This window comes from Pan troglodytes, chromosome 1 (genome assembly GCF_028858775.2).
Source record: "Pan troglodytes isolate AG18354 chromosome 1, NHGRI_mPanTro3-v2.0_pri, whole genome shotgun sequence".
Classification (NCBI taxonomy): domain Eukaryota; kingdom Metazoa; phylum Chordata; class Mammalia; order Primates; family Hominidae; genus Pan; species Pan troglodytes.
In genome coordinates, this window is record NC_072398.2 from 138,813,607 (window position 1) to 138,834,541 (window position 20,935).

Consider the following 20,935-nt stretch of genomic DNA (forward strand, 5'->3'; position numbering starts at 1 on the left):
ATAAGTATGGGAACGTATAGAAATAATCTAATTATTGCTTAATCCTCAGTAAACAGGTAAATATTTAAACTTCACAATGACAAAGGTGATAGGATAGTAAATATCATAAGATAACAAATTCAAGATGTATATAGGCAAGAAACAAAAAATGAATTTTATGGATACTGAGGAATCCAAAAGAATACCAGTAGCTACTGTTCAGACATTTATATGGTTTCAAATTGAACACTATGAACACCGTAACCTTTGTTTTTAGCTTGAAAGTACTCATTTTGCGTGTATAGTAGAAATTCCTAAAACATAAGAAATTGATGTTACATGTCCATGAAAACCTAAAATCAATGAGATTAGGCATATTTAAGTTTTTGGGAAACTGCATATATAAGCCTTTAAAATGACTACTGGGTATGAAGCAAGATGAGATAATTTGTAAAGTTCAATCTTTGGAGCCCTCATACATTGCTAGTGGAAATGTAAAATGATACAACCACTGTGGAAAACACTTTGGCAGTTCTTTAAAAGGTTAAACAGAGTTATCATATGACCCAGCAATTCTACTCCTAGGTATATACCTAAGAGAACATAAAACATATGCTCACACAAAAAAATCTGTACATGAATGTTTATAGCGCTGTTATCCATTAAATAGCAAAAAATGGAAATAACCCAAATGTTTGTCAACTGATGAATAAACAAATGTGGTATATCCATACAATGGAATATTATTTGGCCATAAAAAGGAATGAAGTACTGTTACATGCTACAAAATGGATGAATCTTGAAAACATGTTAAGTGAAAGAAGCCAAATACAAAAGGTCACATATGATTCCATTTATGTGAAAAGTTCAGAAATAGGTAAATCTGTCAAGATAAGAGAATGGATTTATGGTTGCCAGAGGACTGGAGGAAGGGAAATTGGGACTGAACTAATAGATAGGAGGTTTCTTTTTTGGGTGACAGAAATGTTCTGGAATTAGATAGTGGTGATAGTTGTACAACATAGTGAATATACTAAAAACCAGTGAATTGTATATTTTGTATATTTTAAAATATACAAATGGTGAACTGTATATTAATTTTATCTCAACTTTAAACAGCTCAGTTAAAAATAAAAATTCCATAGTTGTAAGGAAATATAAAAAAGTAATTTCAATGATCTTCGAATATGGTCTCAGATACCTAAAATTAAATTTGGACTGTTAAGGGAAAGAGTTGGGAATACTTGTAACCAATAAATTTCTAAGGAACCATCTCTTTGTTTTTCATGGTATGTTCACAGATTTTTCTGAGGAAATTAGTGATAGGCAGGCTTTAAAAAAAACAGCCTGCTGAGGCAAAAGCCTTAGTCACATCTTTCCATTCAGGCCTGGTAGCCCTAGGGAAGTGACTCTCCAGAGTACCTATCTGTATGATGGTTACCTAAAGTGGCTGCCCATGTCCAGTGATGGCTTTTGTTTAGCGATCATGGTCAAGTTGAGCTTGTTTAAATACCATTTCCCAGGACTTACATGCTACTCCCTGAACGACAGGAATACTCAAAGCTTTTAGAGAGAATAAACTATTGTATGGTCTCTGCCTGGGAAGCGGGCCACAGTTCACTGGAAACAGCCAGTTCAGATAAATAAAATGAAAGCAGACATTTTTGGAGATGGTCTTGAAAGCTTTCCATTAGAGAACATCAAGGGCATAGAACTAGGAATAGCATGTATCCATGTTAGACTACTACAAGTCACTTTATCCTCTATCCTTTCTGAGTAATACAAAGTATTCATTTCCTTCATTGGATAACCAAATAATTCACACAGAACACAACACACACCTCTCTCCCTGGCCACCAAGAGACATTTGACTCCTATGATACAACTGACCATAGACCATCAGAATACAAAGTAGTGGCTTATTTACAAAGCTTTTATATTAAATTTGGGTGGAAAAGTTACATTTTAAGTATAAACACTCTTGAGGAAACCTGATTCCCACTTCTGGCACATAGGCTGCACATAAAGGAACTCGGGCCAGTCAAGCTGCTTCTCGATAGCCTTCTATATGTCTTCTCTTTGGCTGCCAGTTTTGGTCTGGATGTTTCCCTGTATTTCTCAGTTTTAGGTCACCATCAGCACAGTGACCTCTTGTGTTACAGGCTCAAGTATACTGACAGAGGTCACAGAAGACTGGGGAAGACCAAGAGCAAAGGGAAGAGGGAAGGAGTAAATGGAACAGAAGCTGAGCGATGTGTCCTATGGCTAGAAAATCTTCTCAAAATACCAGTTAAATCTCAAAAAAGCTATTCTGAATACTGTGACCATGATTAAAAGTGATTCTTTACTTTCAGGTTTCTTATATTGTGGGTAACATGGAATTACGAGGAATATAAAAACAAATATGATATACTTTGATACCACATCAAAAAATATAATTTTATGCAATTCATTATGGTCCTTTCTTTTTTTTGAGACAGAGTCTCACTCTGTTACCAGGCTGGAGTGCAGTGGCGCAATCTTGGCTTACTGCAACCTCTGACTCCCTGGTTCAAGCGGTTTTCCTGCCTCAGCCTCCCGAGTAGCTAGGATTACAGGCACGTGCCACCACACCCAGCTAATTTTTGTATTTTTAGGAGAGATGGGATTTCACCATGTTGGCCAGGATGGTCTTAATCTTCTGACTTCGTGATCCACCTGTCTCGGCTTCCCAAAGTGCTCACAGGCGTGAGACACTGCACCCCGCCTACTGTCCTTTCTAACTTCAAAATATATAAATACATTAATAAGCTTTACACAGTAGAGTATATAGGTACTAAATATTTATAGAAGACTATCTTTTATTTTGAGACAGAGTCTTGCTCTGTCGCCCAGGCTGGAGTGCAGTGGTGCCATCTCAGCTCACTGCAACCTTTGCCTCCTGGGTTCAAGTGATTCTCCTGCCTCAGCCTCCAGAGTAGCTGGAACTATAGGCACGCCCCACCATGCCTGGCTAATTTTTGTATATCTAGTAGAGATGAGGTTTCACCACGTTGGCCAGGCTGGTCCTGACTTCAACTGATCCGCCTGCCTTGGCCTCCCAGAGTGCTGGGATTACAGGCATGAGCCACTGCACCTGGCCTATAGAAGACTATCTATATATACTTATATACATTTTTATTAAAAGTCATGCATCAAAAGATTGTGGAGAGAGCCTAACATCTCAATAGGGCATATTTAGTTAAGAAAATCAGGTTCAACTCTGTATTATTTCACTATATAGTACCTTTTCCAGGAACAAAATCAGATCTAAGAGTAAAGTCTGATAAACTTCAACTAAGATGCAAAATTACAACCAAGTACTTAAGCAATAAATCTGAGCAATTATCAGGTTATTTTATTGCATTTCTAATGAGTTCTTCTAAAAAAAGTCAATCAATTATCACTGTTATATATGTTCTATGTGTAAGGAGTGCTTGAGAGTCTTTAATTATAACATTTATTAAATAAGAATAAGAGGACATTTTTAAAGGAATTAAAGGAACATTAATTCCTTCATAAATGTATAGTGCTTAAGCTCTGCTTTAAAAGGTCTTTCCATGTGCTCTTGGGTAACCACTTGGGGCTGAATTCATAGTATAAATATCAATAAATGTTGCAATCACAATAGTAATTCAAGTCCCATGGAATCAGTGAGAAACCTAAATGAAGTGGGAATGGGTCATGGTGTATTTTCATATGGGATGCATTTCATTGAGTGTGCAATGATCAACTGTACCAACTGTTTGATCAGATTTTTTTCTGAGATACACAAATACAATTTCCATCAGTATACATTGATAAATTACATGTTATGGTCCAAATTATTATTATTATTTGAGATAAGGTATTGCTCTGTTACCTAGGCTTGAGTGCAGTGGCATGATTATGGCTCTCTGCACCTTGATCTCCTGGGCTGAAGCGATCCTCCCACCACAGCTTCCCTAGTAGCTAGGACTACAGACATATGCCACTGTGCCTGGCTAATGTTTTTATTTTTTGTAGAGACGGGGTCTCACTATGTTGCTCAGGCTGGTCTTCAACTCCTGGGCTCAAGCAATCCTCCTGCCTCAGCCTCCCAAAATGCTGGGATTATAGGCATGAGCCACTGCACCTGGCACAGATTTAAAAAATGTTAATACATCTGTGAAAGAACAATGAAAGTCACCAGGAGAAGATGGCTTACTACCAAAACTCCTTATTTCCTTTAAGAATAAAGGTGTGAAAATTCAAGACTCAGTTTTATTTATGTTATCCTGGACTATCATGTTTTGGTCAAAATGTTGATTTTTTTCCCCCTTTAACAAGAGTTAGACTTGTGGCATTATAGCAACATACTAATACAATTATATATAGGTGTATGTATGTATCCTCTTCTAAGAGTTCACATGAGGAATTCTGAAAACAGCTTTCATGGATTAAACAAATGCTATCAGAGTAATAATAAAACTTAGCAATATTCATATATAAAGAAGAGTTCTACTGAACATATTATCTTATATTCATCTTAAGTGACAACTGCCATTTAGAATCTTTTGCCTAGCTATAAAGACTTATAAGCAGTTTGTTTTTAAACATGAATTCCAGAAATGTCTACAAGTTGTGACTTAAAAATTCCATTAGAAATTTGAGAGTAGATGTGAAAATTTTCTGAATAATAGGATAATTATTTTTAAAAAAGACATACACCCATGTATGCCTACAGTCAATGTTAGTGGCAACAAGCTAAAAGGCTGAAAGGTGGGGTTACTTCTCCACAAATAACGTGTGCATGTGTTTCGTCCTTTCTCTTTATATGTGCATGTCTCTGGGTTTCTAAAGTCTCCATATTTTTCACTGTAAGGCTATTTATCCAATGCTGGCCCTCATGCCTGTTTTTGCTTTCCCCAGTGACAAAATGCCTTCTCTAAAATGTAATTGTGAAAACTGTAAGGGGGAGAAAAGGGGTGGAAATACACATTAAAGTATAATTATACTTTATAGAAGTCAATGGAGTTTTAACATGATGAATATGTATTTTAATTTTATCCCTAACTTGTACAGTAGTATTTGCTATAAAAAGGTGACAAATGGACAAAGTTGGAGATAAAAAAGTCTATCAGTTGAGCCACAGATTTCCAGTGGGGGCAGAAATATGAAAAGCTAAAGGGGAATTTCTGAGAAAAGAGGAAATAAGAAAATAATATGGGGCAGGAGACAGAAGTCTTAGAAGCTGATGATCAAAAGAATAGGGAGATTCAGCTAGTGAAGATACAGAATGTGCAAATGCAGAATGAAAAGAATCTGCAAGGAAGGCCTAGAGCAAAAGTTAGAATTATCAGAAAACAAGATTTCAAAGGCAAAAACCTAGGAAACACCACTTGTCTTGGTGTCTATAGTGACCAAAGATTTTTAAAGAAGCTAAAAGGGTTTCCCCTAACTGGGGAAGATTTTAGTTGTCCAGTTGACCAATGACTAGGAGAAGGAAGGTTAGATCTAGAGGTAGGGATTAGGGCATAACGAAAGAGAGAAGGGATGCAAGGTGAATGACAAAAGCCAATAGTGTTTACTGCTACAATTTCAAGATTGAGTGCCCTAGGCCGGATGCAGTGGCTCATGCCTGTAATCACAGCACTTTGGGAGGCCGAGGCGGGTGGATCACAAGGTCAGGAGTTCGAGACCAGCCTGACCAACATGGTGAAACCCCAGCTCTACTGGGCATGGTGGCAGGTGCCTGTAATCCCAGCTACTCAGGAGGCTAAGGCAGGAGAATTGGTTGAACCCGGGAGGCAGAGGCTGCAGTGAGCCGAGATTGTGCCATTGCACTCCAGCCTGGGCAACAGAGCGAGACTCCATCTCAAAGAAAAAAAAAAGATTGATTGCCCAATATGAAACATGCGATACACTACAGTAAAATGTGTGCAATTTGTTCTGTGAATTCAATTAAGGCACAATTTTTATGGGTCACTGACTCTTGAAATAAGAGGTTCCCTACATTATATCTAAAGTTAAAGAAGTCAAACAGTGCCTAAAAGGACTAGCAAAGCTTTCAGTATTTTGTGTCACATGGATGCCTCTATTAAAATCAAACACTAGAGAGGTTTACTTTTGTATAGAATAATCATATGAAATTTTAATGGTAGCCTTTATTATTTCATTTTCCATACTTTTTCAGTTCTTTGCTATATATTTTAGATAAGATGTGGCAAAAACTTAATCCAAAAACAGTAGGACTTAATGTGTCTTCAGTAAGCAGTGCTCATGATGATACTTTCAGTAAGTGGCTTAGAAAGCAAGATTCTGAGATTAGTGCTGAGCCTAGGCCTCTGACTTGTCGACCAAAAAAGTTACTTCTCCCTTTAGTATAATGAATTGCAGAAGTACAGTTAGACAGTTGTCTATAAGGGTTTATTAGCAGGCATATGATCTGGTGGGTGAGCAGAGATACTGATATTTTCTTTGCCAGTGATCAAAATATTTACAAATTTCATAAAATGGAAAGAACTTTCTAAAAAATTAATAAGATCTGTTTCACAAATTACCAATTCAGCTGGAACACTGAATAGTAGAAATGACAAAAGATTTGTTCTTATGGTTGATAAAAAATTTATATCAGGGCATTGAAGTAAAGTTATTTTCTATGTTCTGATTTAATGAATCATGTGAGTTGCATCTAGTTGGGTGACACAGATTCTGGCTCACTGAAGCCTACTCTAATGCTTCTCAGCACAGCCTTCCTAGGGACAGTAAAGCCAGAATAACATGTCAGACTGAAGTAATATCAAAGAAAGAGAAAGCAGGGCTGGAGAGGCTATGAGATTGATTCATAACACTTTTTGACCTGTGAGTGTCTGGTAAGTTTTCAATGTCCTATGGGCTTCAATGACCTCTAACAAGCACCAAGCAGCAACAGTAATGCAATAATGAATGATCCTCAAAAGAAGAATTTTACAATTCAAGCTGAAAAACACTACACTTATTGAATAGTTTTAACCCTATTGATAAATAGCCTTAGAAACCACTAGTGGTTTCTTAAAAGCTGAATGAGTACTAAATGTTTTATATATGCTTTTGTAGTAAGCATCTGGTTTAGTTCCTTTAAACCTGTCAGATTTTAAAAATGTACATTAATTTGAAAAACTTTTTTGGTGCTAATAAAGTATGTTGAAAAACAAAATAATATTAGATATGTAAAAATACAGATGTAAAATAATGAAGCCCATTCAATGTTAATACAATAGACTACTAAAAATGAAACGAAAAGACTATTCTGTATATACTCCACATGAGGATATTTGTCTCTTTCAAAAATGATAACAGGCTGGGTGTGGTGGCTCATGCCTATAATCCTAGCACTTTGGGAGGTAGAGGCAGGTGGCTCTCTTGAGTCCAGAAGTTCAAGACCAGCCTGGGCAATATAGCAAGACACTGTCTCTACAAAAAATACAAAAATTAGCCAGGCATGGTGGTGTGTGACTGTAGTCCCAGCCACTAGAGAGGCTGAGGTGGGAGAATTGCTTGAGCCTGGGAGGCAGAGGTGGCAGTGAGCCAAGATCACGCCAATGCACTCCAGCCTGGGCAACAGAGCGAGACCCTGTCTCAAAAAAAAAACAAAAAAGAGATGAAAACAAATAGTATTTGTAAAGAATAAGGTATTCAGAAGAAAAGATGGTAAAAAATATAGAGAATAATTACATATCACTTTAAATAAAAATTGTTTTCTTACATAGGAAAGGAAAATAAGGCACAAAATAGAGGTATGATATTTTCCAAGGCAGTTTACAAAATCAGTGGATCACTTTGTTTTTCCCTAATCAATATGCTTCACATTTAGTAGAGTTAAAATCTGAGAGAGTACTTACAATGACAGCAACACCATAGCAATTAAAGTCCATTCCGCAGGTTTGTGTATAATATTTCTATTTGTTAACCTGAAAGATAGATAAAATTTATCCAAGGAGTGTTACCTTTAAATAAACTTTCTATTTCTTTCTAGATAACATCAGATTTATAATAATGTGCCAAAGAAGCACTTTTTAAAAAAATACTTGTTATATTTGACAGGAAAGAGTCAATAGTATAATAATGTGGCTCAATAGTCACTATCTGATAATGGCCATCTCAAAAGGAAGTGTTCCAGCCCCACTTTTATATGTTTTTAATAATATTACTACTAGACAAGATAAGCATGTAGGAACAATGTGGGAAACTAAATTGCTTGATTAAAACACACATATCCCCAACAAACATACTCATAATATTCTCTATGCTTTCCCCTAACCAAGCAATTCCTCCCCTCCCCTCTTTCCCTCCCTCCCTCTGTCCCTCCCTCCCTCCCTCCCTTCCTTCCTTCCTTCCTTCCTTTCTCTCTTTTTTTCTTCTCTCTCTCTCTCTTTTTTTTTTTTAAAGAAATGGGGTCTTGCTATGTTGCCTGGGCTGCAGTGCAGTGGCTCTTCATAGGCATGATCATGGTGCACTGTAGCCTTGAATTCCTGGGCTCAAGAGATCCTCCTGACTCAGCCTCTTGAGTAGCTGGGATGACAGGTACATGCCGCTGTGTCTGGCTTAAGGTAAGCAATTTCTGATTTTAATTTTACTTCATCTTCTGTACCTTTCCATCTGGTGCCAGGTTGGTAGCAGGCAATTAAGGCATGTTATAATGCATAATTTACAGAAATGAGAGTTGGCTTAATAAATTATAAGAATAGGTCTTTATTAAAGAAAAGTTCAGTTTTTAAAAAAATCAGAAGTAAATTTTATCACTTAGCCATTAATGGCAACAAAAAACTCTGTAGTCATCTTAGATTCTCAGAAAGCATTTAGAAAGATCACTCTAAATTTAAAAATTATATAAATCAATAAGAAAATATCAGCCAATACATAAATGGTAAAGGATATGAACAGGGAATTTATAGAGGAGGAAATTTGAAATGGACCGTGAAATTTGAAAAGCTCAATCTCACTAATAATTTGAGAAATTAATATAAAGACAATAATTCACTCCATCCACCTGGAAAAATGAAAGACTGACAATACCAAGGGTTGGTGAGGATGGGAAGAAATAGTGCCTTTAACACACTGTTGATGTGAGCAATTGAATGACAATTTGGCAATATCTAATAAAGTTGAAAATGCATATAAACAGCCCAGCTATTTATATACTTCTAGATATAAAGCCTAAAAATACTCTCACTTATACATAAAAAAATGTGTGTTAAAAAAATGGGTTTTAATGCAACTTTGCTTGTAATAGAAAAATAAACTGTGGCATATTTATAAAATATTAAATAGCTGTTAAAATGAATAAACTAGATTTACATATTTTGCTCATCATAATTTTGAATGAAAGAAAGCAAACATCGTATAGCATTTTCTTTTTTTAGACAGAGTCTTGCTCTGTCACCCAGGCTGGAGTGCAGTGGCATGCTCTCAGCTCACTGCAACCTCCACCTCCCGAGTTCAAGCAATTCTTCTGCCTCAGCCTCCCAAGCAGCTGGGATTACAGGCATATGCCACCACGCCTAATTTTTGTATTTTTGTAGAGGTGGGCTTTCACTATGTTGCCCAGGCTGATCTCTAACTCCTGGCCTCAAGTGATCCACCCGCCTCGGCCTCCCAAAATGCTGGGATTACAGGTATGAGCTACGGTGCCCAGCTGGTATAGCATTATTTATATAAATCAAGAACAGACTAAATACTAAATATTGTTTATGGCAGTAAACATACAAAAAAAAGACTAGAAGGATACACATCTACTTCACAGTAGCAGTTGCTTCTGGGGAGGAACGAAGAATGGATTGGGAAAGGGAACAAAGGGGACTGACTTTATGCCCTCTTCCTCCTTTGCATCAGCTATTCCGTCCATCTGAAACAATCTTCTGCCAGGTAAGTTTCCTTATGTCATCTTTGCAATAAGGCCTATCTGGACCACAGTATTAAAAAGTACAACTTGCCCTCTACCTCCCAAACCCAATATTCCTGACCTCCTTATTCTGCTATATGTTTTTCTTTTTTTTCCATACCACTTATTGCCTTCTAATATATAATTGTTGTTTCTGTTTTTTCTTGTCAGAGGGCAAGAGTCTTTGTGTACTTCACTATTCCAAGTTTACAGAACAAGTGGCTGGCCGTCAGTAGGCATTCAATTAATAATTTCTGAATAAATTAATTATAATGTTTTCTTTAAAATATATACCTGAATCAAATTTTAGAAAATATTAAAATCTATTAATTCCGAGTGGAGGATATATTTTGTTACATTAATCTGAATTTTCCCCATCATTTTCCAAAATTTAAAAAAGCCTAGATGATAGGAAGTACAGTATATAATGGTTAGAGTCTGAAAGATATGGGTTTAATATCCAGATCTGTCCTCAGTAGTGCTTTATTTTGGACACGTTGTTTGATGGCTGTGAAACTTACTTTGGTAAAATAAGGACAATAATATCACCCACCTCATAGGGTTCTTGTGAGGATTAACTGTACAAGAGACAGCCATACTGCCAAATCCAACGGACATTTCGCAACCCTCATCTTAATCTGTCCAGCACTTGACAATCACTCCCTTCTCCAGGAAACATTTTCTTTACCAGGTTTTCACTTGCCTGGTTCCCCCACCTCTCATGAGCACTCTCCTTGGACTTTTTAATACTGGAGTGTCCCAGGGCCTCTGGCCTTAGGTCTCTTCTCTCCTGTATAAACAAACACTCTTTCCCTTGGTGATGTTATCCAATCTTACGACTTTAAATATTAGAAACTATATGCTGACAACTCTCAAATGTATTAGCTCTAGTCTGGACCTCCTCCTTGAATTCTAGATTTCTATATCTAAGGGTCCACTTGACACTTCTACTTGGATGTCTAATAGGCATCTCAAAATTTGGTAGAGCCAAAATTGGGCTCCTCATCCTTCCCCCAAAACTAAGGATGGTGTGACACTCCTATCTCAGTAAATGGCTTACCCTATCCTTCCAGAATCCAGTTGCTCAGGCCACAAATCTTATGGTTAAACTTGACTCTCTCACATCCCATGTCCAGCCAGTCACCAAATCTAATGATTCCACCTTCAAAATAGGATCTGATCACTTCTTATTACCTCCACTGCTTTCTCTTCAGTCACACCATTTCTTACCTAGATTACCAAAATAGCCCTGGCTATTTCTAGCTGTATTGGTCTCTCTGCCTCGGCCCATCTGTTGTAATTATCAACTTGGCAGCCAAAATGATGCTGTTAAAAAATGTATGTTAGATCATGTCATTCCTCTGTTCAGAACCTAGCAATTACCCTCCATCTCACTCAGAGTAAAGGTCAAAGAATGATCATAGCTACAAGGCCTATACAGTCTGTACTACACCCAACCCCAATCCCATACTTCTCTGACCACATATCTCTCTACTCTTGCCTCTGCTCATTTCTCTAGCCTCACCAGCAACCTAAATATTCTGTGAATACACCAGGCCTGCTCCTGGTTTAGTCTTTGCACCTGCTATTCCTTGTCTGCTGTAGTTTCACAGACAGCAACACAGCTTGCTCCCTTACCTCCTTTCGGGTCTTTACACAAACAGTGTCTTCTCAATGAAGTCTTCCCTAACCAGCCTATTAAAAAGTGCAACTTTCTCCCTCCTTAGTACTATTTGATTTCCCTGCTTCAAAGGAAAAGGGCAAATTTTTGTACTCCCTCTATTAGAATGTAAGTTCCATGAGTGAAGGGATTTGTGTGTTTTGTTCACTGATGTACCTGTAGCAAATAAAACAGTATCTAGCATATAGCCAAAGGAGCTAGCTCAAATAAGGATAAGCATATAGGAATAAAATGACAAAAGAATAGAATTTCCTTTCCTGGCCAGGTGTGGTGGCTCACGCCTGTAATCCTAGCACGTTGGGAGGCCAAGGCAGGCAGATCATGAGGTCAGCAGTTCGAGACCAGCTTGGCCAACATGGTGAAACCCTGTCTCTACTAAAAATATGAAAATTAGCTGGGTGTGGTGGCGCATGCCTGTAATCCCAGCTACTTGGGAGCCTGAGGCAGAAGAACTGTTGGAACTCAGGCGGTGGAGGTTGCAGTGAGCCAAGATTATGCCACTGCACTCCAGCCTGGACGACAGAGCAAGATACAACTCAAGAAAGTATTTCCTTTTCTATTATACTCAAATCTCCTAGAGTTAAGACAGATTTAAGATTTCATAATTCACTTATACATTCACCAAAAATGTATTTAGAGTGTCTGCTGTATTATCACTGTTCCAGGCACTGGAGAGAACACAAATAAGAGGTTTTGCTTTCATTTCATTTCATTTCAAAGTACTTCCAGTAGCAAACTAGCAAAATTTCACCTGTTTTCATATTTTTCCTATTGTTGAGCCAAAATAATTTCCAGCACAGATGCTAAATGAATGTATTTACTATTGTTTGAGTGACAATTCAAAAGGGAAACAGTAATATTTGATAGAAAACATTTAAAAAGCAGATTTTTCAGGCCAGGTATGGTGGCTTGTGCCTGTAATACCAGCACTTTGGAAGTCTGAGGCAGGCACATTGCTTGGGCTCAGGAGTTCGAGACCAGCCTGGGCAACATGGTGAAACCTCGTCTCTACAAAAAATACAAAAATTGGCGGGGCATGCTGGTGTGTGTCTGTAGTCCCAGCTACTCAGGAGGCTAAGGTGGGAGGATTGCTTGAGACCGGGAGGCAGAGGTTGCAGTGAGTTGAGATCACGACACGGCAGTCCAACCTGGGTGACAGAGTGAGACTCTGTCTCAAAAATAAAAATAAATGAAAAGCAGATTTTCAAAACATAATTTGAAAATCATACAGATTGAAATACCTTGATTCATCACTGATTAAATTTAAAATGGACTTTTGTGTAAAAATAAATTTTAATTCAAATCTAATTTAGAAAAATATCTTGATTCAACACTGATGACAGTGAATCATTATCAAGCAGATTCTGATGGAACCTGCTTTACACTACGACAGGTAAACCAATGTAACATTCTAGATAGCAGATTTGTAATGCAATTCAGTGGAAAAGACAGCTCTATTCACTGGGGAAATTCTCATAGAGCCGAAAAAGCTGCTTTATGTTTAGGTCCCAAAATAGGCTCTCAACTCTGGCTACCTATTAGAATTATCTAAGGGGGGCTTTTAGAAAATACTAATGTCTAAGCCCAACCCTAGCCGAATGAAACTCAATCTCTAGGGTGGAGCCGGACATCTATAGTTGTTAAAAGCTCCCCAGGTAATTCTGATGCACAACTGGCTTGAGAATCACTGTTCTACAAGTTCCTATTATTGATTGTCACTTCAGAGAGAAGGATACGGTTATTTATGTCAACTCTTTCCCACTATCAGTATTGATTGAAAAGATTTCTCAACAATAGTTACTGCCATCAATATGGCATTTTTCCAGAAGCTTCACCTGGCAGCCCTAGCCTACAAACTGTCACAGACCTGCCAACGTTGTCCAGAATCTGGAATCTGAAGACTTCAAATCAGCTGTCTTATCAGAGGTCATTCTGTATTCTAAGCAACTGACACTTTTCTGAAGGACAGTGAAGCCAATTTAAGCAATTTTTATCAAAGCTACAGACTTTGACTTACAGTTACTAAAGAGTAAAGATTTTCAAAAGTAATTAACACCAAGGTTTTTGGAACAGAATTTTATAACACCTCCTACCAAAATAAAGCATACTTTTTTGGGCTTATTTTCCCAAAGCTTTTTATTAAATTTCAAACATATATAAAAGTAGAGAGAATATAAAATAAATTCCTATATACACATCACAACTTTGACAGTTACCAACTCCCAGCTAATCATGTTTCTTCTGTACAACCCCATATTCAACACTACTGCTAATCTAGATAATTTTGAAGCAAATCTCAGATGTCATATAATCAAGTCTTTAAATAATGCAGAAAGTAACTAGAAGGGACTTAGAGCCAGAAAATAGGAATGACAGAAAAAAGTCATAATAGTTTATAAGAGGAAAAGGGCAGTTGAATGTCTCCTCATATCTGCAGTGCTGGGATTACAGACATGAGCCACTGTGCCTGGCTGTATTTTTCATTAATAATAATAATATTTTAAAAAACACAAATTAGTCACTACTTATCAATTCTATGGCGGAAAAATAAAGAGGTCCTTAGATGTAGGAGAAAAAAAACAACTGTGAAGAATCACTACAATAGAAATGTCACTATTACCAGTCTCCATTCAGTAAAAGTTCTAAAATTATTGACTGGCTGCCAGAAGGGAGCAGGCAGGAAAACCAAGGGACTGGGAAGGTCAGGGAGGTATTTGCCCCAAAATTATTATTATTATTTTTTGCATTATGCCCTACAGCAGTAGGTTCTCAGCTTTGACTACCCATTAAAATCACCTGGAGAGCATTAAAATCCTGTCCCTTGAATGCCATATGCCAAACCAATTAAATCAGAATCCTTGGGGGATTGGGGGGCGGTTGTGGGGGGGCGGTGGTGGTGGAGTAGGACCCAGGTGGCAATTTTTAAAGGCTCCCTAGGTGATTCTAATAAGCTTCCAAATTTGAGCAAATCTCACTGATAGAAGTATCTGGGGTAGCCTAACCTTTTTTTCCTAAAGTTTCTAGTAACTTTTGAGAACCTCAGAATAGTTTTTTAAAAAAGAGACATCAAATTAGATCTATAGAAAAATATTGTTCTAAAAAATATAGACAAAGTAAATTAAATTGCTAGTTAACCTATTCTACATAAGCTAGATAAAAAGTGTGTAGTTGGAGACCATAGGGCTTATGCTCATCTTTTCTGATATGTACAGCATAACTTTATCGGTTTGCTCAGAATGGTGATTAAATAAGTGTTGTCTGCAGGAAGGTGAATGGCAAGTCCTTTGAAAATCAATGAAATGGTCAGGAGCTGTGGCTCTTGCCTGTGTCTGTAATCCCAGCACTTTGAGAGGCAGCAGGATCCCTTGAGGGCAAGAGTTCAAGACCAGCCTGGGCAACATAGTGAGACTGACCCCTATCTCTACAGAAAACTTAAAAAAAAAAATTAGCCAGGCTGCGGCTTGAGCCCAGAAGTTAAGGCTGCAGTGAGCCATGATCGCATCACTGAACTCCAGCCTGGGCAACTGAGCAAGACCCTGTCTTTAAAAAAAAAAAAAAAATCAATGATCAGCCTCTGCCTGATCTGACCTTCATCTTCCCTCACTCGACTTTATGTTAGTATGATGATATTCACTCCCTGGTAAATCCTGAACAAATCCTAAACTTCAGTGTTTCCATACTGTGTATATCTATTTAAACTTTATCATCAGTGTAGACAGTTGTTAAATACTTTTTATCTCCTTTTGGATGCCTGGTTCTGTGATAGGTATAAGACAGTGTATCTAAAAAATGTCTCTCGTCATTATTAACAGGACACACAGCATGCAGACAAGTTCAGCTTTGGACTTGTTATTTTGCTCAAATCCTCTTTTGGCAAAGGCCAAGGCCAATCTGAGGATTGACATCCCTGAACTTGTGAGTGATCAATAATCTTCAAATTGCATAGTTTTCATGACACCTAATGAGGGTAAAAATCTTAGTAATTAGAACAATCATATCATTCAGTTTATCATTACCTAAACATTCACTTTCAAATATAAACATCCTAGATAAAATGAAGTAAAAATGTCTTTATGTGCTTGTTTTATCAGCCAACTGAGGTGTAAAATACCACAATAATTAATGATGCCTGTGAAAGCTTAATTTTAAGTATAAAACAATCAGTAATAACTTTCAATTATTTAGGAAAATAGAATGATAGTTAATACAAACATTGAATACACTAGATTACTTTCTCAAGAACATATCTTGGGAATAGGTTAATAAAAATTTAAATAATCTAAAACAGAATAATAGACATTAGATTTTATAATAACTCAAACTTTGCAGAAATGTATTACCTACTAGTAGTCACAAGATTAAAGAAAATAACCTTGAAGACCTGTATTTAAATTTCTGTTGGGGAATTGACGATGAATGAAAATCAATGTCCCCTCAAACTATCATGAGTTGGAAAAATTCCTAAATTATATATAAACAACAGATATATAATAATCCAATATAATATCTAATCATGATATTAAAAAGTGTTAAGATAAAACTTAGAGAAAACTGAGATATCCCAAGTACATTTTGTTTACTCAAAGTTCACTACAGAAGACTCTAGAAGAATGTTTTAAGACATCTATAGTTTGGAATCTATGAAGGTTTGATAGTTTAATGTAAATTATTACAAATTATCCTTTTCAGCAGCTGAAGACAATTCTTTGAAGACAAATAATTTTTGAGGTTTGCCTTAAACTATGAATTCTAGATACAAAGCTCTTTCTAGTAAAAGACTTATTGAAAAACTTTTTCCTGAATTACTTTTGGCATACAAAAAGGTTACTGATGTTTTTAAATTTGCCAGTTTAAAATGATGTCTATTAGGTGTTACTAATGTACAGTATGTGACTGCAAGAGAAATCTAACAGCTGACTATGCCAAGAAACTGTTCCTGTACTGTAATTTTACACTTCTAAAATCTGACTGCTATTGTTGACAACAATAGACTATAATAATAAATATATATGATAAATTTCTTGGATGAATTAATTCTTCCACCCTAGAAGTTTATTCTGTGTCAGTGCAACATCAGCCACAGGCAAATGTTAATTTTAATATTTGGTCACTGGCATTTGGCTGAAATGTGTATTTGGTACACCTCTACTAATAAGGCATTTAGAGGCTTATTGCTATGCTTCTTGGTAGAGAGAACCTAGTCTTAGCCTGAGTGAGTATTTTTATCTTGATAGTTTTAGGAAAAATCACAACAGTTTCACTCACAATTGATATCAATTCTCTATTCTCCCTTTCTTTATAGTTCTTAGCACTTTAAGTCTGTTCTGTGTAATTCAATATTAAATTGCCCACTGTCTTGTACTGTTTACTGTACTCACATGATCTTCACAGAGGAGAGTTCTTCCTTTAGGGTGGCACTATGTTTCTTTTACATTACCCATAGTGCCTGGTGCAGTGTGGGTCAGCCAATATATATTCACTATTTCACTTAAACCCATAGTATTACTGGCTTTGTGTCATAGATATAATTTTCCTTCTCAATTTTAGGCTATTCCATAAATAAACTATCCAAAGTGAAATATATAATGGCTTGAGCAAATAAAGGTTGCATTCAATAGAAGAGAGAAATAATGTTGTTTAGTGGAGGAGAAAATAGAATACTCTATTTAGATCTGTGACATTGAAAGGTAAGTCACTTACTTTCTCTGTGCCTTTGGATTCTGCAAGGCAATAAATAAAGTCAAAATAATTGAGAAGGATAATTGTAATATAAATACTAACCTGAAAGTTCGAACAAGATTTTTAAGTTGTGTGTAAATATCTCCCAATGTAATCTGAAGAGGAACCAGAAGCCCAGGCAATCTGAAAATTAAAAAATTACATTTATTTTAAAACAAAATTATATGGAAACTTTTTTTGGGTCATGCCTAGATCTGAATTTTCCATAGGTAATATTGGCATTTAGGTGGAAGCAGTCATGATTTAAAGGTTAACCTAGGTTATGATTGGTGAGAACTCATAAGGAAACATTCATAGTAACCCCACACTCCACTTTGTAGTCTGTTACTGAGTGTGAAGCACTGAAACACAAAATCATTTTGGCAGCTATTTAAATTCTTGTCCCTAGTTTTACTTACCTGTTTATTTTCAAATATTAGACCAAGATGGAAAGAACACAACTGCCCCCAAAATGGTCCAATCTGAGAATGTGGTATATTCTTCCTTACTAAATCCCCATGGTAGGAGTGAAAATTAGTACCTTTTTAGGAAGCAATTTGACAATATATATTAACAGTTTAAATGTGTTTGACCCAACAGTTTTACTATGAAAAAAATTTAATCTAAGGAAATAATCAGATGAACATAAAAAATATGCTTGTTGCAGAAATAGCTTTAGTAGTGAAAAATCGGAAACAAATGTGTATCAATAGGTGACTGGTTAGATAAATTATGCTATACCCATTTAATAGAATAAGACATTTAAAATAATGTGAATCTATTTTTTAATATAAAAAGATATTCACGATAGATGTGAAGTGAAAAATGTACATAGTATTATCCTATTTTTATAAAAACGTATTCTATAATACCATTGTACTTCATATATATCAAGCATATTTCATTCCTTCTAGGTTTATCCACAGAGAGAACCAAATAGAATGAATATACATATGCCATATATATGTCAGGGATATACATCAAAATATTAATAGTAGTTATTGTTGAGTGGTGGGATTACAGGCAATTTTTACTTCCTTCTTTAAACCATTTTGTACTGCCTCATTTTCTAAAGTATGTGTTACTTTATTTTTTTAAGCTTCTTTTTAAGACCAGTGTGATAGTATAAAAAGTTTCACACATGTTCCAAAATAGAAAGAATAGTAATAATCCCATATATCTATTTCCAGATTCAATTTCTTAATTTTTGCTACCTTTGCTTCATTTTTCATTCCCTTCAGCACCCAGGCTGGAGTGCAGTGGCATAATCCAAATGTCAGGCAATAACAAATGCTGGTGAGAAATGTGGAGAAAAGGGAACCCTCATACAGTGTTGGTGTGAATGTAAATTAGTACACCCACTATGGAGAACAGTTTAATCACGAGCATAATCATAGCTCACTGCAGACTCAAACTCTCGTGCTCAAGCAATCCTCCACTTCAGCCTCCTGAGTAGTAGCCCCACAACACCCGATTAATTTTTATTTTTATTTATTTTTTTGAGATGGAGTCTCACTCTGTTGCCCAGGCTGGAGTGCAGTGGTGCGATCTTGGCTCACTGCAAGCTCCACCTCCTGGGTTCGGGCCATTCTCCTGCCTCAGCCTCCTGAGTAACTGGGACTACAGGCATCCGCCACCATGCCCGGCTAATTTTTTTTGTATTTTTAGTAGAGATGGGGTTTCACCATGTTAGCCAGGATGGTCTTGATCTCCTGACCTTGTGATCCGCCTGCCTCAGGCTCCCAAAGTGCTGGGATTACAGGTGTGAGCCACCGCGCTCAGCCTAATTTTTATTTTTATTTTTGTAGAGATGGGGTCTTACTATGCTGCCCAGGCTGGTCTTGAACTCCTGGCTTCAGGTGATCCCCTTGCCTCAGCCTCCCAAAGTTCTGGGATTACAGGCATGAGCCAACACACCTGGCACATTTTTTTCTTATTTTGTAGTAATATTTTAAAGTAAATCCCTGTCGTCATGTCATTTGACCCCTAACTGTTTCCATTTTTATCTCTAAATACAAAGGCACTTTCTTATATAATCACAATAAAATGATCGTAACCATCCAAATTAACAATTCCTTAGTGTCGTCTAATATACAACATATTTTATTTCCTCCGATACTCTGAAATAAACACTTTTTACAATTGGTTGGTTCAAATAAAAAACCAAAAAAGGTCTAACTTTGATAATGAGAAAAAAACCCAACAGCTTTCATAAACAAACAACAAAAAACTCCTATACCATAATTAGTTTTGTCTTCACTCTTCTTTATGCCTTGGTTAATGTGAAATGTTTTCTGTATTTTCAAACTGCTACAAAATAAAACTTCATATTCACAACCCTTAAATAATGACTGACACACTTTTCCATGTTTTCTGCTAAAATAAGAAAATGCAGGTTGAAAAGTTCAACACAGCCCTCATACCTCTGGAAAAAAAAATCTTCAAGTTCTTTTTGAAAGAAAAACCAAGATAGCAATTTTTAAATGTCATTTATGACTGGGCTAATTACAAGAACAATAATTTCCACCACGGGAAGTTTAAAGCTAAAGTGCAACGTTGAGTTGAACAAAAACTCATGTTGCTGAGTGTGAAATGGTTCTAAGGATACGCATGCAGAGTGAGTTAACAGACCCTTAAAACTTTGTAATAACATCTTATTTGCATCTGAAACTGCTGTGACACATTTACCGCAAATCAGTATTTAAATGGGTCTAGCTTTGATATTTTTTCCCTGACTTCACTGATTAGGTGGGAGTAAGGTAGTTTGGTCTTCTAAACCCACAATCTCAACCTTCCTCTTTATGATGTGCCTCTGTGTCCTCTACACAAAAATTTGTATTTCTTGGATAAAATATCTTAAAAATCCAAATTTCTTAAGTGAAGAAATCCATGTAAACTTTTCACATTATTTTTCAAAATGTTCAAAATCTGAGGATAATACTTACACATTATGAGCTTAAACGTCAAGTTAATTTAAAACTACTACAAAGCTGGAATGGCAATTACATACTTACACTTTACTCAACTTTTCAAGTACGATGCGTTTTCTAATCTGGTTCTGGGAACTTGAGTCTATCAGTGGAAAGGTGGAATCATGCTGAATCACATTTTTAAACAAAGCAAAACAGAATCATAAGTTTACATTCTTTCTTTGATAAGCAGAACAATAAACATTAAAACACAAAAGTTTGTTATCTGTGGCACAGTAGGAAAATAACTAGACTTGAGAATTAGATTTAAATTTGAGTATCAACTCAGTTGTTAGGCTGTTGTGAACTTGCTTGAGTCATTTGCCCTCTTTGGAGAGTCAGTTTTCTCATCTTTATAATTGGGATATTAATACCTCCTTTATTAAATAATAAAATGTAAACAAAAAGATTTTGTAAAGTGCTAAGTGCTGTACAAATGTAGGGGATTAAAATATTAAAATTAGCAAATACTATACATATATTATGAGGAGTTCAGTCATTATGTCATTTGACCCCTAACCATTCTAGAAATGGCAGACAAGATAATTCAAACCGACTGTCTCTCTGAGAACTGAAAAAAGTTGGGGGAAAACAATCCACATTTGTTTGAAACACATTTGTTAGCATCAGAGAGCTAATGAGGCTATAAAGAATTACAGTCTGAGATCCTGGAGAAGGTAATTACAGATA

General features: G+C 36.3%; 2 protein-coding genes across 7 annotated transcripts in view; one reads left to right on the top strand and one right to left on the bottom strand.

Moving 5' to 3' along the window:
- Positions 1 to 20,935, top strand: part of GLMN (glomulin, FKBP associated protein) — a 195,505-nt gene that overhangs the window by 88,090 nt on the left and 86,480 nt on the right.
- Positions 1 to 20,935, bottom strand: part of RPAP2 (RNA polymerase II associated protein 2) — an 88,286-nt gene that overhangs the window by 33,531 nt on the left and 33,820 nt on the right. For 4 of the 6 annotated variants that reach the window (XM_009425350.4, XM_001153375.5, XM_063816821.1 and 1 more), the window contains 3 exons: positions 20,291 to 20,373; positions 17,340 to 17,420; positions 7,839 to 7,907 (listed from right to left, as the gene is read on the bottom strand). In XM_009425350.4, the coding sequence (XP_009423625.3) occupies positions 7,839 to 7,907; positions 17,340 to 17,420; positions 20,291 to 20,373 (233 nt within the window). Of the gene's footprint in view, positions 1 to 3,859; positions 4,112 to 6,082; positions 6,334 to 7,838; positions 7,908 to 17,339; positions 17,421 to 20,290; positions 20,374 to 20,935 lie in introns of those variants that run through there. The other 2 variants (XR_010159378.1, XM_009425353.5) reach the window with 2 other exon arrangements.